This window comes from Centropristis striata, chromosome 2 (genome assembly GCF_030273125.1).
Source record: "Centropristis striata isolate RG_2023a ecotype Rhode Island chromosome 2, C.striata_1.0, whole genome shotgun sequence".
In the NCBI taxonomy this organism is placed as follows: Eukaryota; Metazoa; Chordata; class Actinopteri; order Perciformes; family Serranidae; genus Centropristis; species Centropristis striata.
The window spans coordinates 2,999,891-3,016,551 of NC_081518.1; the positions used below are offsets into that span (position 1 = coordinate 2,999,891).

The 16,661-nt window shown below is 34.8% G+C and overlaps 1 protein-coding gene across 3 annotated transcripts in view; it reads left to right on the forward strand.

Moving 5' to 3' along the window:
• cgnl1 (cingulin-like 1) overlaps window positions 1–16,661 on the forward strand; it is a 70,595-nt gene that overhangs the window by 39,263 nt on the left and 14,671 nt on the right. For all 3 annotated transcript variants that reach the window (XM_059359011.1, XM_059359002.1, XM_059358995.1), the window contains exons 9-12: window positions 8,515–8,721; window positions 9,668–9,772; window positions 9,869–10,021; window positions 10,789–10,959. In XM_059359011.1, the coding sequence (XP_059214994.1) occupies window positions 8,515–8,721; window positions 9,668–9,772; window positions 9,869–10,021; window positions 10,789–10,959 (636 nt within the window). The remainder of the gene's footprint in view (window positions 1–8,514; window positions 8,722–9,667; window positions 9,773–9,868; window positions 10,022–10,788; window positions 10,960–16,661) is intronic.

Below are 16,661 nucleotides of genomic sequence, written 5' to 3' on the forward strand. Positions count from 1 at the left end.
TTTTTCTGTAAGTGAATCACAGTTGGCATGTTTTTGCAGCTGCTCTAACATTTGAGACATATTATTATTATTATTGCGCTGCATGTTATGTTTTGTGCCACTCTGTTGAGTTTAGTGGATCAAATGTTTTTACAGGCAGACTGAGGGAAATCATATGGAGGGAAAAATACCTCCAACATGTTTGTTTTCAACAAAGAAAGATCAATATGAGGAGAAATGACAATATGTTAGCAGCAGCTGGCTTCATGGGAAGGGTCTTAAGTTACAGAAACGACTCAATTTCCAGTCATTCTGAATGATATTTACCTCTTTACCTGACAAAAAATAAGGAATAAATAACTAGAATTTAGCAAATACATGCTTGAAACAAGTCAAATTATCTGCCAGTGCAGTAAGTACATTTTTCTTTGTAAGAATTCTTTAAATAAGTAAAAAAAAAAAAAATATCTAGGCACTGGAAAAACCAATGATGTCTAGAAATAAAACAAAAAAAATTACAAAAAAAGACACAAAATTACCAAAAAAAGACACAAAATTACCAAAAAAGACACAAAATTACAAAAAAAGGACACAAAATTATTAAAAAAGACACAAAATTATTTTTAAAAACACTAAATTATTTTTAAAAGACAAAAAAATGATATATACCAAAAGCAAATCTACTTATTTTGAGCAATTGAGGCTTGAATAGCCCGACTGTAGTATTAAAATAAGCCAGCAATATTTGAAATGAGCATGTTTTGATGATAGAAAATGCTTTTGTAATATCATTCAACCTACATGCAACTGGAATCAAAAATGTAGGTAAAAACTCACCATATTCAACAGTTGAATAGCTTGAAAAGCATGAAAAAGCTCACAATGTCAATCCTAAAAGAAGTCTTTAAACAATAAGATAATTAAGTAAGCACATAATAATAATGATAAGAATTAAATAAGCACATAAAGCTATGGTCAGTAGGTAAATTATACTCCAAACAATATAATTAAAATACTATTGATAGATATAAGACGAAAATACTCTGTAAGCTTCATGTTTTTGCAGTGTAAACTTGGTGACTTGTCGCTCAAATGTTTCTATAAACATTTCTGTGCAGTATTGAGTGTTTATGGTGCTACCTGTTAATCTCACTGACATTTCTAGAAAATGCAGTTCTCAGAAATATGGAATGAACAAGTTCAGGAAAACAATGTACTCTCTGTTCTTTCAGTTGTCTGCAGGTTTCTTGCAGCTAAATTTTATCTTTAGACCATCAGCTCTTTTGTTCCGCTGGAAGCTAATTTGGTGGGAAAAAACCAAGATTTCCCCACACACACGACCTGGGACACACACTTCACTCAGTCCAGCAGCGTGGCGCGCTTCAAAGACTGCACAAAGTTAGTTAATGTGCAACTTTATGCAAACAGATTGAGCACACACACACGAGACCAAGTCAAACTTTAAGTTAGAGCAGAGGGGAGGAAAAAAAAGACTTGTGGTATAATATTACCACATTCCTCTATGATATTGTACTCGTACACTGAAGTCAGCTTGTGTTGCCTTCTCTTTGTTAAATGTGTGTTTAAAGAGGTGATGATGAATTGTATTAAATGGAAACATTAAACAAATCATTGTCTAATCACTGATAGAGTGATTGTGTTGTTAGTCCTAATCCTTCAGTGATTATTAGGTAACCTTTAATAACACTTTAACACTTTTAATTAATGATTAACCTTTTGTTGTAGTGACAAAATGACCAAAAAAAAGACACAAAATGACCAAAAAAGACACAAAATTACAGAAAAAAACTAAATTACTTTAAAATGACCAAAAATGACCAAATCTATATCTATCTCACATTAAAAAATTTTTTTTTTTTTTTTTATATATCGCCCAGCCCTACACTGATCCATTTTTGTTTTTCTGGCGTTGAGGCATCGACTGTGTAGAAAGCAGCAATTGGCTGCCGTACAGTTGCAAGAAAATGTGTGAAATTATCTAGTTTTCTCCATCAATTTGTCATAAAATGTGATCTGATCTGCATCTAAGTCCCAAGTATAGACAAACACAATGTGCTTGAACTATAAATTGAACTATATCGATATATGTGATATGGTCTAATTCCATATCACATTTAAAAATATATCCATTTATCTTTTATATCGATGTATCACCCAGCCCTTATTCATACCCACACATATACCAATAGACTTGCATACATACAAACAAACAAAAACAAAAGAATGGCATTTTGGTGAAATATACATTTTCCATTTCTGCCATTTTTCTTCAAATTTATTTGGACACAATTCTCTTTTTTCTACATTGGCAGGATATAATCTAACCTACACATTATCTTTTATAAAAGCTCCTTGAACCAGTGATGAACCAGACATTATTTTAATAAATGAATGATGGAAGGAAGTAGGGCTGGGCGATATATCGATATAAAAAATATATTGATATGTTTTTTTAAATGTGATATGGAATTAGACCATATCGCATATATCGATATAGTTCAAATTATAGTTCAAGCACATTGTGTTTGTCTATATTTAGGACTTAGATGCAGATCAGATCACATTTTATGACAAATTAATGCAGAAAACTAGATAATTTCAAAGGGTTCACACACTTTTTCTTGCACTCTATACAGTAGATGCTCCCACGCCAGTAGGGCTGGGCGATATATCGATATATAAAAAATATATTGATATATTTTTTAATGTGACATGAAATTAGACCATTAGACCATGTCGCATATATCGATATAGTTCAAATTTGGGCAAATTTACATAAAAATCACTCCAAGGATTAAATAAAATGAAAAATTTCAGGAAATAATAGAATAGAGTATTTGATATTTCTGATAAGGACTGTTGATTAAAAAAAATAAAGTATGAAATGAGCTGTCTCTCCCAGGCTGCAGCAGGCTCTCTTTCCCTCTGTCTGACTGGGTGGGTGGTTTTGCCCATGTTAACTGGTGTGACCCAGTGTGGGAAGTGGGGCAGCAGAGGCCTGAACTCATTGTGTATGTTGTAAAAACGGAGCAGTGACACACGCTGCCACTGCTTTATTATCATAGTGAAGTCTGTGTTTAGCCCCACAAACGCCCCCAACCCCTCTGGAAACACTTTGATATGGACGTTTTCAAAGCAACAGGAGGAAGTTTCTGTGACCCGAAATAACAAAAGAGACGATCTGGGCCTCAACCTTTTGATGCACAACATGGTCTAAAGGGACCCGACTAAGTTTTTATATTCTATATCTTTGCAATAAATTAATTTCATCATTCAGTATTGCAGGTTTTCCTCAATTAACTCATTTTTTGTTTCCATTTTTTACTTTTTGAATAAAACCCCTTTTTTTTATCACTACGCTTCTAATGTACAAGGTCATTTTTGACCCATGTTGTGCATTAGAAGGTGTTTATATGTTGTCACCAATTTAAAACCTGACAAAGAAGACACAAATATTAACTATCCTGTTTTGTTAAATTGGTGTTTTTTTCCAATGGAAGTTATTATTTGGTGGCTCTAATAAGTCTCGAATGTTAAAATATGTGATTTTCCAATGTAATCTGGTGGTTCTAACAACTCTTTTAAAGTTAAACCTTCAAAATAAGACAAACATAGTTACACATATACTCAAATTGTTAATTTAGTGAATCACTTTTTGTATCACTATGCTTCTAATGCACAAGGTCATTTTTGACCCATGTGTGTAAACTTGATGTAATAATACAACAACTATTTTTCTTCATAAAGTATGAAAGGAAAAATGGATATAATGTAATGAAAAAAAAGATATTCAAACACACATCTAGCATGAAATAACATGGGAAATGAATGTGTTGTGCATAAGAAGGTGTTTATATGTTGTCCATCAACAATCTTAATTTAATAAATCTTGTCAAGTGAAATTATCTGTCCATGCAGCAAGATAATTTCCCTCAGATTTAGTGTTTTTATCTTTTTAGACACTCCTTTTTTGCACTGAACATAACACAAGAGACGATCTGGGCCTTAAGTCCAGAAAACTGCAAGTCAGCTGATTCTGGAGGTTGTAATGTGTCGTGCTGCATTAACCTGAGAGGTTGTTTCTCTTTTATATGAGTGTTTGCAGTTCTATCTTCTACTATTTGTCTGGTTTATGTAGTCTAACATGGAACCTCATTTGTTTGCCTGATCTTGAGAGGTGAAACCGTGTTATCTCAAGTCTGCACAGGGCTTCTCTCTGCTTCAAACACAGTGAATGACCCAGTGAGGCAGAGCTGACTCAGTCTCAGTGGAGGAACTGGTCTGACTGGCCTGCTGCCACTGGAGCAGGGAGGCACTCGTCACCTGTCAGGTTCAGACGAGACGAGCTGATCTACGAGCTCCTTTCAACTGAGTCACAAAGGGCGTTAAGGGGTGAAGAGTTGTGGACTTTGGATTCCAGCAGAAACTACATTTTGCATGTGTAAATAAGTTACTGCTAGAAATACTCAGTGACACTAACTGGAGCCCGAAAACTCACAAAACTCACTTCAGTCTCATGAAATCTTATCACTATTTTCTTTTGCACTGAAAAACATGAAGCTTAACCAACTTTATTAATACATTAACCCCAAAAATCACGAATTCTGAAATAAAATGTTACTATTTATGACAATAAAAACCACAAATATGCTCAATGAACTGTTTAAGACCTGAGAAATGTAAACTTAGGTTGCAAATATGAACATATAGGCTAAAGGTAAAATTAAAATATGATAAAACACAAAACATGACCATAAAAACATGTTTAATGTGTATGTATAGGAGCAGTGTTGGATTATTAGATCCCTTTTTTCCATTTTTATTAAATGCCACGTCTGCCTCGTCCCATCCTACTTTTACACTTGAATAAATATTTTTGTACTATCAAATTAAAACGATCATATCTTTGGTTTTACATGACCTTGGAATGTCAAACAAAAACTGGAGAAAGTTTCAAGTCTGTAGTTTGGAGTGAAGTTGACAGCATTGCTCCACGTGACCTTGTTTTTTTGCTACGCCACTTTGAAAAAAGCCACGTTATCATAGACCCCAGAGGGTTAATGTTACTACTTTTGGGCTATTCAAACCACAATTGCTCAAAATAAGTATATTTGTATTTATTTCAAGACATCTCATTGTTTTTTCCAGTGCCTGGATATTTTTTACTTATTTAAAGAATTCTTACAAAGAAACATTTACTTACTGCACTGGCAGATCATTTTACTTGTTTCGAGCATGTATTTGCTTAATTCTAGTTATTTATTTCTTATTTTTTGTCAGTTGGTTTTTGCAGTGTGAGCTTCTCAAAGGGGGTTTCCCTAATTTATCATCTTTTTTTCCTCATCCTGCGGATTGTAACATCCTGGAAGCTGCAGAGGACAAACAGCTGCTTCTTGACAATAACAAAGTTTTTTTAGTTCCACTGTTTGTACTGAAGCGTTTCTCTGAGCCGCCTTTCATCAGAGTCACCTGCTGGATTACAACTCACTCACTTGGTTCTTAAAGGCAGATTAGTGTTACAACAAGTTCAAGTTACTTTATTTGTACCCAGAGGTAGATTTTGTTTGCAGTATAGAGTCCTCACACACACAAAACAGACACATATCACACATCATCCAACTTAAGACAGGAGTTAAGAAATCGCAAGTTAAATTAAAAATGAAAAGTTCTTACAGGTCCAGACTATACTTATATTATATTGATTTGAACTAAAATATGAATAGCAAAAAAAGAAGAAAGAAAAATAAAACTTGTTTAGGTTGTAAAACCATAGATAAAGGTTAAAATGTATGTATAGAAATGGTAAATAGATACATAAAAGCAACAATAAATAAAGTGTGAAGTGTGTGTGTGTGTGTGTGTGTGTGTGTGTGTGTGTGTGTGTGTGTGTGTGTGTGTGTGTGTGTGTGTGTGTGTGTGTGTGTGTGTGTGTGTGTGTGTGTGTGTGTGTGTGTGTGTGTGTGTGACAGAGACTAACCTGCTTGTGCAGAAAGACGGCCTTGAACTTTATTTACCCTTGAATACATTTTTTTACACTCGCCTCAAACTTTATTTGTAAAGCACTTTAAAAACAACAACAGCCGCAACAAAGTGCTGTACATAAACAAGCAAAACAAGAACAATTAAATAAATAAAACAGGAAATAAACACTAAACTAATAGTGTCATTGCTTTTTAAAAAACAATTTAAAAAACAATAAATTAAAAAAAACATAAAAACACTAAAACAAGTGCAGAGTCCCATGCGTGGTTGAAAGCCAAAGAATAAAAACAGGTTTTAAGATGAGTTTTAAAAATGGACCGTGAGGAGGCTTGCTTTAAGTGTTTATTTAGTTAAATTAAAATTTCTCGCTGCAGTTTTTCAGCTCTGTCAGACAGTAAAACAGTAGCTGTAGATGTTGCAGATTTCTTCCATAGTTCTGTGTCCACAGGTGTAAAACTGTGGGCATAGCTCACTGTACTGACATAAAGAGGAAATTGCCAAACCAGTTTCCTAACATTCCAGCTACGTTCCAAAAAAAATGTTGTTTCCAAACAGACCGTTGCAGGTCTGCTGTCTAGCGACGCGGCCTGCACTGGAAGGCTGTCATCACAGAGGAAACCTGTTATTTGTCTCACCACAAGTGCAGACTACAGAGTTCATATGGGTGCTTCTTGAAATCCTTGAAAATGCTTGAATTTTAATGTTGAATTTCAAGGTTTAAAAAGTGCTTGTGTTTTGGATTAAGTGCTTGTAAATGCTTGACATTCTTACTGTATTTCTCTTGCAATCTGACTATAGATAACCACATTTTCAATGGAAAAATGTATATAAACTGATCAGCCTATAGCCTATAATCTGAAATGAAGACCTTTTTGTTTCTGAGATGTTTCTTGTTGCTCTACCCTGTATCTTCTTACTGAAGGGAGTTTTTCTAGTTCCTAGTGGATGTGAGGGCTCCTGAAGTATTTCTGGTCTTTCCTCCTAGTTTGGGTCGTGTTAATTCCACCAGCTGCTGCTTGATGATTTTTGTGAGCTTCCTTTTGCTCCTAGCCCTTATAAATTCCCATACCAGTATGTTTTATGAGATTAGCAAACTACTTTTAGTTGTTAAAAGTGTAATACCATTGCTGGTGGTATGGTTAAGGTAAATTACCCCTTTTAGTATGTAAGTACTCATCTAAAACAGCCATTTACAACCGTTGAAAGGTCCTGGAAAAGCTTGAAAATTTACCTGGAAAGTCCTTGAAAAGTGCTTGAATTTGACCACTGAAAAAGTGTACGAACCCTGAGACTAGCACTGTAAAACTTTGGTTTTATGGGAGACATCTCTACAATTGTTATACTGGGTGGGTAATGGTCACACGACTCCTCTAAAAAGCCTTCTTACAGCAGCATATCAGGTGGGAAATAATCAAGTGACACAGTAGACTAGCAGCTTGATTTCCGGCTGATTTTGTGTGGCCCTCAATCACCAGCAGCTAATGAAAGCTTAGATTTAGTTTCCTTTATTATCAAGTGTGAGAGAGTAACAGGAAGACCAGGGTTGGTACGGCTGCTTGAAATCCTTGAAAATGCTTGAATTTAAATGTTGTATTTTCAAGGTTTAATAAAAAGTGCTTGGATTTTGGATAAAGTGCTTGTAAATGCTTGAAATTCTTACTGTATTTCTCTTGCAATCTGACTATATCCATCTGTAAACTATAGATAATCACATGTTCAATGTAAAAAATAATCAGTAGCCTATCTGAAATGAAGACCGTTCGTCTTGACCAAAAATAGATGTAAAAATAACCAAAAAAAGACACAAAATGACCAAAAATAGATGTAAAAATGACTAAAAAAGACACAAAATTAAAAAAATAGATGCAAAAATGACACAAAATTGTCTAAATAGAAACAAACTGACCAAAAATAGATGTAAAAATGACCAAAAAAAACAACAAAATGACCAAAAATAGATGTAAAAATTACCAAAAAAGACACAAAATTACCAAAAATAGATGTAAAAATGACCAAAAAATGACACAAAATAACCAAAAATAGATGTAAAAATTACTAAAAAACACACAAAATTACAAAAATAGATGCAAAAATGACACAGAATTGTCGAAATACAAATAAAATGACCAAAAATAGATGTAAAAATGACCAAAAATACAGTCATGGAAAAAAGTATTAGACCGTTCCTCCTAAAAGTGTAATACCATCTCTGTTGGTATGTTTAAGTGAAATCTCCCCTTTTAGTATGTAGGTACTCATCTAAAACATGCAACTTACAACAGGTGTAAGATACTGGAAAAGCTTGAAAATGGACCTCGAAATTGCTTGAAAATGCTTGAATTTGACTTCTGAAAAAGTGTACGAACCCTGTAAGAAGTTGTTTATTGCGTTTCTCCAGCTGAGCTCTTTAAATGCTCTGTTGCATCAGCAGTTAGAGAGACTCTCAACTGTTCCATCATGCATCTTGTTGCCTCGTGTCTCAGCCTGCTGCTTCCTTTGTGCTGAAGCCTCGTGTCTCCTTCTGACCTGCAGAGCAGCGCAGCAGTCGGCCGCCAGAAGGCTGAAGTGGAGGTGGCCAAGGGAGCGGCGGAGGGCCAGGCAGGACGGCTGACCCAGGAGGCCGAGCGGCTCCGGAGACGAGCTCAGGAGCTGGAAAATGAGGTGGCCAAGCTCAACCGCATCATCGATGAAGCAAAACTACAAGAGAACAGGCAGGGGGACCGAGCTGCCCGCCTGGAGGTGAGAGGTCAACATGCATCAGTACTCTGCAAAAAAGGTGTTTAGTCTAAAAACCAGATAAAACGGTAAATCTGAGGCAAATGATCTTGCTGCATGGACAGATAATTTACATTGACAAGATTTCTTAAATTCAGATTATTAAATCTAGAAATAAGCATGTTGAACGCTTAAAATAAGAAATTAACTCTTAAAACAAGATAAATTAAAGCTGCCAGCAGTGATGAACTGGCCCGAGCAGAGTGACCTGATGATTATTTGTTTCTTACCAAGATAAAAAAACTTTAGATTTAGAAGTGTTAGATAATTTATCTTGTTTTAAGGGTTCATTTCTTATTTTTCACACAATACACAAATTGACCAAAAAAGACGCAAAATGATCAAAAAAGACACAAAATTACCAAAAATATATGTAAAAATGACCACTATAAAGACACGAATTGACAAAAAAGACACAAAAAGATAAAAAAAGACATAAAATGACCATTAAAAAGACACAAAATGGACAATAAAAAATGTGAAATGACAAAAAAAAAGACACAAACTGACCAAAATAGATGTAAAAATGACCACTAAAAAGACACAATGATTCAAATTAACTCTTAAAACAAGATAAATTAAAGCTGGCAAGATTAAAAAAAACTTTAGATTTAGAAGTGTTAGATAATTTATCTTGCTTTAAGAGTTAATTTGTTATTTTAAGTGTTCAACATGCTTATGTCTGGATTTAATAATCTTAATTTAAGAAATCTTGTCAAGGTAAATTATCTGTCCATGCAGCAAGATCATTTTCCTCAGATTTACTGGTTTTATCTGGTTTTTAGACACACCTTTTTTGCAGTGTAGGGAGTCAATCACACAAGTGTGATATTTGTGGTCTAGTTCTATACTGCAGTTTTAGTATATTTCACTACATGAAAGACATACATGCTGCATGTCTGCCTCACAGAGAGAGAGAAAGCAACTGGAAGAATCTTTGGCTGAAATTAAGGAGCAAGAAGAGGAGGTGTCTCGAGCCAACCGAGCGTTGAGCGTTCGGCTGGAGGACGTGCAGGTGAGATCAGAAACACTGCTACATGTGGTGAAACATCACTAACACAAGAACAGTTTAACAACGGTTTGACATCTTTAATATTGTGTCCTTCTATAGAGGAACTTCTCCAAACTGAGCGTTGAACACAAGGACCTGGAGGAGAGGTTACAAGAGGAGAAGGTTGAGAAGGAGCAGTTCAAGAACATGAAGCTGGACATGGAGGAGGAGAGGAGGCTGCTGGACCGCACGGTGGAGAAACTCCAGAGGGAGGTGAGAGGAGGAGGAGCGTTCAATACTCACATTCTCACCTACTGGAAATACTTAGTGCAGGAGGTAGTACGTGCAAAAAAAAGGAAACATGCACACAAAAAGTATGCTGAAAAAACGTGTATTCAGTTTACCATTTTAAATTGGTCTTTAAAAAAAAGAAACTAAATTTTGCATGTGTTTGCTTGTTTTTAGATGCACCTTTTTTGCAGTGTGGGTGTTTGTGTTGTTCTAGTTTTGCACCATTTTCATCTACATGCCACTTTCTCACTGTGGATTCTCTGTACAGTGACCCGCTCTAGTCACATGTGGGCTCAATGGGACATTACTGGACTTTGTGCCTTGGGGCTGGCAGGTTATTGTCCGTTTAATGTCCAGTCCAACTGATTTGGACGTTCATTCTTGCATACAGCTCCTCTACATGTCTAGATAAGTTCAGGATAGCAGTGCATGAATGAAAACTGGGGCCAAGTCCTGCTTTATTTGCCTCTAGACGATGAGAAATAAAAGTGGTCACAGAAAAGCAGCTCTTCTTCAGGCACTCTTGGGCAGAGCTAGGAGAAAAGATATATTACAAGTTTAATTTATTCGGGCTTATTGGTTTAAAATGCCAACTGGTTTCACCTCACAGGGTCTTGCAGTACGAGTGCCTGAAGAACGTTTTCTTTTCTGAAGTATTTAACTTTTAATTAAGGGATTCTAAAGGATTTAGATTGGATATGCAAATTAAATGTGTTTTTCTCTCACGTTTCTTGCCCTGTGCTCTCCAGATGAATGACATCGTGGTGGCGTCTCAGTCGTCCACTCTGGAGCTGCAGGAGCAGATCGATATTTATAAAGAGAACAACCGTCGGGAGCTGACGGATCTGCAGAGGCTTCTGAAGGAACGAGGACTCGAGCTGGACAAGGTCCTCCTGGCTACCAAGAGCCTGCAGGAAGAGGTACAGTCTAACGCAGGGGTGTCAAATTACCTGGGGGCCGCTGGAGGCAGTATCAAAATTACAAAAAAAATGACACAAAATGACAGAAAAAAATAAATTACTTAAAAGAGACACAAAATGACCAAAAAACACACAAAATGATTTAAAAAAGACACAAAATGACCAAAAAAACCCACAAAATTACTAAAAAAGACACAAAATTATTTAAAAAAGACAAAAAATTAACAAAAAAAGACACTGAATTGCCAAAAAAGACACAAAATTATTAAAAAAGACACAAAATGACCAAAAAAAGACACAAAATGACCACAAAATTACAAAAGAAGACACAATTATTCAAAAAAATACACAAAATTACCCAAAATTACCCAAAATTACCAAAGAATACACAAAATTATTTTTAAAAAGACCCGAAAAAAACACAAAATTATTAAAAAAGACACAAAATGACCAAAAAAAGACACAAAATGACCACAAAATTACAAAAGAAGACACAATTATTTTAAAAAAAAGACACAAAATGACCCCAAAAAGACCCAAATTGATCAAAGAATACACAAAATTATTTTAAAAAAGACCCAAAATGACCAAAAAAAGACACAAAATTACCAAAAAAAGTAATTAAAGGGACCTTCCACACACAACACGGTAAAGTGCCATTCATATAAAACTCCCCTGGTCCAAGGTAACGGGCTGACGGCGTTCTCATGGTCGGAGTGGTCAAATGAAGGCCATCATTAGTCAGCCAGTCCTCCCATGCAGAACAGATGAGGAACTATTGTTCTCTGCACCAGTTTGACCCTCCCACCATCATCATCCTCCTCTCAGAGAGTGATGTCATCACTGAGGCATGTCAGCTCCCTGCTGTCCTCTCAAACCCAAAACATGCAATTAGAATGAAGCAGCTGAGCTGAGTAAAGCCATAGAAAATAAATCTCTGCTCTTTATTAACCTTTTAACACCCACACTCTTTTTTGGAATTTCACCTATTTGGCTTAAACAACTGGAAAAGCTTCAAACTGCAGATCTGTTAACAATGCATCCGCTGTATTCTGTCCTACAAAGTCTAACTGCAGTACATTTTTGGTCAAAATTGAGTTATAACTGAAAATGAACTCCTTGATGTCTGTTTCATCTTGTGACAAAGTTTTAGATTTCAATTTTGCTTTATTTCAGAGAAATAATGATGTAAAAACGACAAAATCCAACTCAAAACCAAGCAGTAATTCCACTTACCACAGTCTGCTTTGGATATAAATATACTAATTAAAACATACAAATAATAGACATTATACGTTTATTTGAAAGGGAAATTATTATCTAGATAGTGATGAAGTAAAAAAGTGAGATAAAGTTATATTAAGACTAAAATATAACATTGCTTTATAATATTAAGTCTTAAATACACAAATCTTTGAATAGTTGTTAAACACTTTTAAATACACTGATAACAAAATCAATTTGAAAATGTTTATTCACTGAAAACAAAATATAAAAGCTGAAATAAGAACGTTATAGTTACTCCACTCTGTTTATAATTACTATTAGAACATTTGACAGCAAAACCAGAGTGCAGTAACTACATTTTTGGGGTCAAAGGTCAAATAAATCATCATGATTTTTTAGGATAAAAATGACATCAATCCATGTAGAAATAAGTGTCATATCACTTACCTATGTATAACACATTTGGCCTACCAGTTAAAACACGTTAAAAAACTTTTTCTCAGTTTTACCTTTTGCTAGTTACTGCAGTTAGACTCTGTAGAGCAGAATATAATGTGTATTTAAATCTGAAGGTTGGGTGTTGACTATATCTCGTGTACAACTTGAGCTGGTTCAGAGGAGGCAGGTGGGCTGTAAGAGGTTAATATTAATGTTTACACTCAGTTAAAATGAAAAAGGAAATGTGGAGAATTCCTAACCTCACTGACCTGTGACCACTCTGTTGTTCATATTCAAGCCATTCGTCCTTGTCAGCTCTCGGGAATCTAAGGAATGTTTTTGTTGAATGCAAGAAAGGAAAGAATGAGAATTATTTATGTTAGAAAGAGGGTTGTTTTATGTATTTATCAAACATTTATTTAACGAGGCAGGGCAGTTGAGACTGTGTTGTACAGTGACTGACCACACAGAAATGTGTCAGGGCATTGTGAGATATAATACAGCAGGGGCCTCACACTCTAATTACCTGGGGGCCGCTGGAGGCAGTATCAAAATGAGCAAAAAAAGACACAAAATGACCAAAAAAACCCCACAAAATTACAACAACAAAAAAAGGACACAAAATTACCCAAAAAGATACAAAATTACTAAGAAAAAAAAGACAAAAGGACCAAAAAAGACACAAAATTACCCAAAAAAGACACAAAATTACCATAAAAGACACAAAAATTACCAAAAAAAGATACAAAATTACTAAAAAAAGACAAAAGGACCAAAAAAGACACAAAATTACTATAAAAAAAAGACACAAAATAACAAAAAAAAGACACAAAAATACCAAAAAAGACACAAAATTACCAAAAAAGAAACAAAATTACCAAAAAAGACACAAAAGGACCAAAAAAAGACACAAAAGGACCCAAAAAAAAGACACAAAAGGACCAAAAAAAGACAAAATTACTAAAAAAAAAAGGGACACAAAAGGACCAACAAAAGACACAAAATTACTAAAAAAAAGACACAAATTACCAAAAAAAGACACAAAAAAAGACAAAATTGCATAAAAAAAGACACAAAATAACCAAAAAAAGACACAAAATTACAAAAAAAAAAGACACAAAATTACCAAAAAAAGGACAAAGAATTCCCAGAAAAAGATACAAAATTACAAAAAAAAGAAAAAACACAAAAGGACCAAAAAAATACACAAAACAAATTAAAAAAAAGACACTAAATTACTAAAATAGACTTTGTAAGGCAATATGTACAACTACTATACACTACTATAATCTGACTTCCTTTTGTAACCATTGGAGTCGCCCCCTGCTGGCCATTATAAAGCCATTAGAAAGCAAGTTCAACATTTGCTTCACTTTTGAGGTCTGGAGTTTTCAGCTTGATAATAATCAAATAAACTATTGTTAATTGTTCTTCAAGGCAATGTGCCCCAAAGGGAAACAATGTGCCAATAAAGGAAGAGATGACTGTAAACAAGCCCATTTGAACACTGCAGATTTCAAAACATTAAGAAAGGGTGTGTGTGTGTGTATGTGTGTGTGTGTGTGGTAGGAAATGCATTCAGCATGTTTGTGAGGCCTTAAGACACTTTGTACTCAACTCAAAGCTGTCTGTTTATAATGAAACTCCACTGGGTTCCTTTTTAATAGAAGCTTTGGCAGCTGATTTTAAGCTCAAGAGGCGTCTTTGCAAAGAAAAAGAGTGTTGACATTTCCTTTTCTGAGAGGAAACTTTCTATTGGAAGCTGTAGTCATTATTGCTTTCAGCCATGCACTGTAAAAAAGGTGTTTAGTCTAAAAACAAGATAAAAACAGTAAATCTGAGGGAAATGATCTCGCTGCATGGACAGATAATTTCATGCAACAAGATTTCTTAAATTAAGATTATTAAATCTAGAATTAACCCATTTAAGGCGGGAAAGCATTACCACATTTCTACCATTAAAACCCGGGAAAGTGGATACGTCGTTTTGTAGTATTTGTAGTTTTTTCCACCTATTTTCTGTCTCTTGGCCAATGAAATGCATCAGAATACATGTGGGAGTGTCGCAGTGCATCATGGGACTTTTCCAGAACTTATAAATCATGGTGGAAGACGACTACAGCAGAGGGAGCTCAGATATAACAGCTATAAGCTCTCAAATACTTTTTGAATTTCATTTCTAGAGGCTGAAAAATCTATTATTTAGTAGGAAGAGTTGACACTTCTGTTGAATTTACAGAAAAACTTCAGGTTTTAGGGGCTTATTTTAAAATTGCCCAGAGGTTTTACAGGCATTTTTTCCAGCCATTTTATGCTTAAATGGGTTAAACATGTTGAAGGCTTAAAAAAAGAATTTAACTCTTAAAACCAGATAAATTAAAGCTGCAAGCAGTGATGAACTGGCCCGAGCAGAGTGACCTGATGATTATCTGTTTCTTACCAAGATAAATAAACAAAACAATCTTAATTTAAGAAATCTTGTCAAGGTAAATTATCTGTCCATGCAGCAAGATCATTTCCCTCAGATTTACTGTTTTTATCTGGTTTTAGACACACTTTTTTTGCAGTGTGTGACATGACTAACATGCTGCCACTCTCTGTATTTACTGGTCTGGATGTTTCAGTGCTCATGTGTCTAAATGTGAGTAAAGTGTTCATGTAAAGGAAGTGGTCAGCATCTTTCTTCCTGTCCACATCCAGCTGATGTGTCTTTGTCCAGCTGGTGTAAAGGAAAAGGAGGATGTCATTGTTGTGATATCATTGTTGTTAAAGCTGTGCTGGCAGGAATCACATCCTCCTCCTCCTCCTCCTCCTCCTTCTCCTCCTCCTCCTCCTCCTCCTCCTCCATCTCCACCCATGTGGACTTGGAAGATTTTCACACTGCAAAAACCAACTGACAAAAAACAAGAAGCAAAATAACTAGAATTAAGCGAATACATGCTTGAAACAAGTAAAAGTATCTGCCAGTGCAGTAAGTAAATGTTTCTTAAAATAGTAAGTAAAAATATCTCCAGTGAAAGCTTGAAATAAATCTACTTATTTTGAGCAATTGTGGCTTGAAAAGCCCAACTGCAGTGACATTAAAATTAAAGCCAGCAATATTTGAATGAGCACGTTGTTGTGGTAGAAAATACTTTTGAAATAACATTAAAACTACATGCAACTTAAACACGTAAAAAAAAAAAAAAAAAAAAAACGCTAATCAAAATTACAAAAAAAAACCACACAGAAACACATAAAAACACACAAAACACACAAAAAACAACAACATCAGAACACACATAAAAGCAACAACATAAAAACACACATAAAACACACATAAAAATTACAAAAAACACACAAAAAAATTACAAAAAACCTGGATAAAAACACAAAAAAATTACAAAAAAAACAAAAAATGAAAAAATTTCAAAAAACACGGATAACAAAACACAAAAAACACACAAAAAATAGCCCAAAAAACAGTAAAAACTAAAGATTGCATTAAAAAAGTTGAAATGCACACTGCAAAATCTGAAAAATCCCTGCAAAAAAAAAAGTAAAATCATGTTACTACACTCGTGGTGATTTTAACCATTAAAGAAAAAGAGTTGATGCACTAAATTGGACATGGAAACTTCTGGAAAAGCCAAAACTCCAGACTCCAGAGGGTTAAGATACTATAGCTAGATACAAGAAGAAAATGCTTGGTAGGCTTCATGTTTTTTTGCAGTGTAGGCCTCATTCATGCTTCTTCTTTGAAAGTCTTTGTTTTCAGGAGATTTCTGTCCAAGAAGCCAGCATAAAACCAGCTGGAAGCAGTAGCTGGTTTCACTCCATATATCTGCTTTATTAATTCATAAACCAGCAATTTATTCATGTCTTAACTAGCTTAGAGCTCTTCAGGGCTGCAGAATGATGCCTGATTATCCCATTACACTTATTACTGAGTCTTTGTGTGCTCGGCTTTAGCTCCGTGGCTGAAATGAGGTCTTACTTAAGTATTTACATGATGAAATATGGAATAATTCTGCACTAATGGCCAAATATTTGTTCTG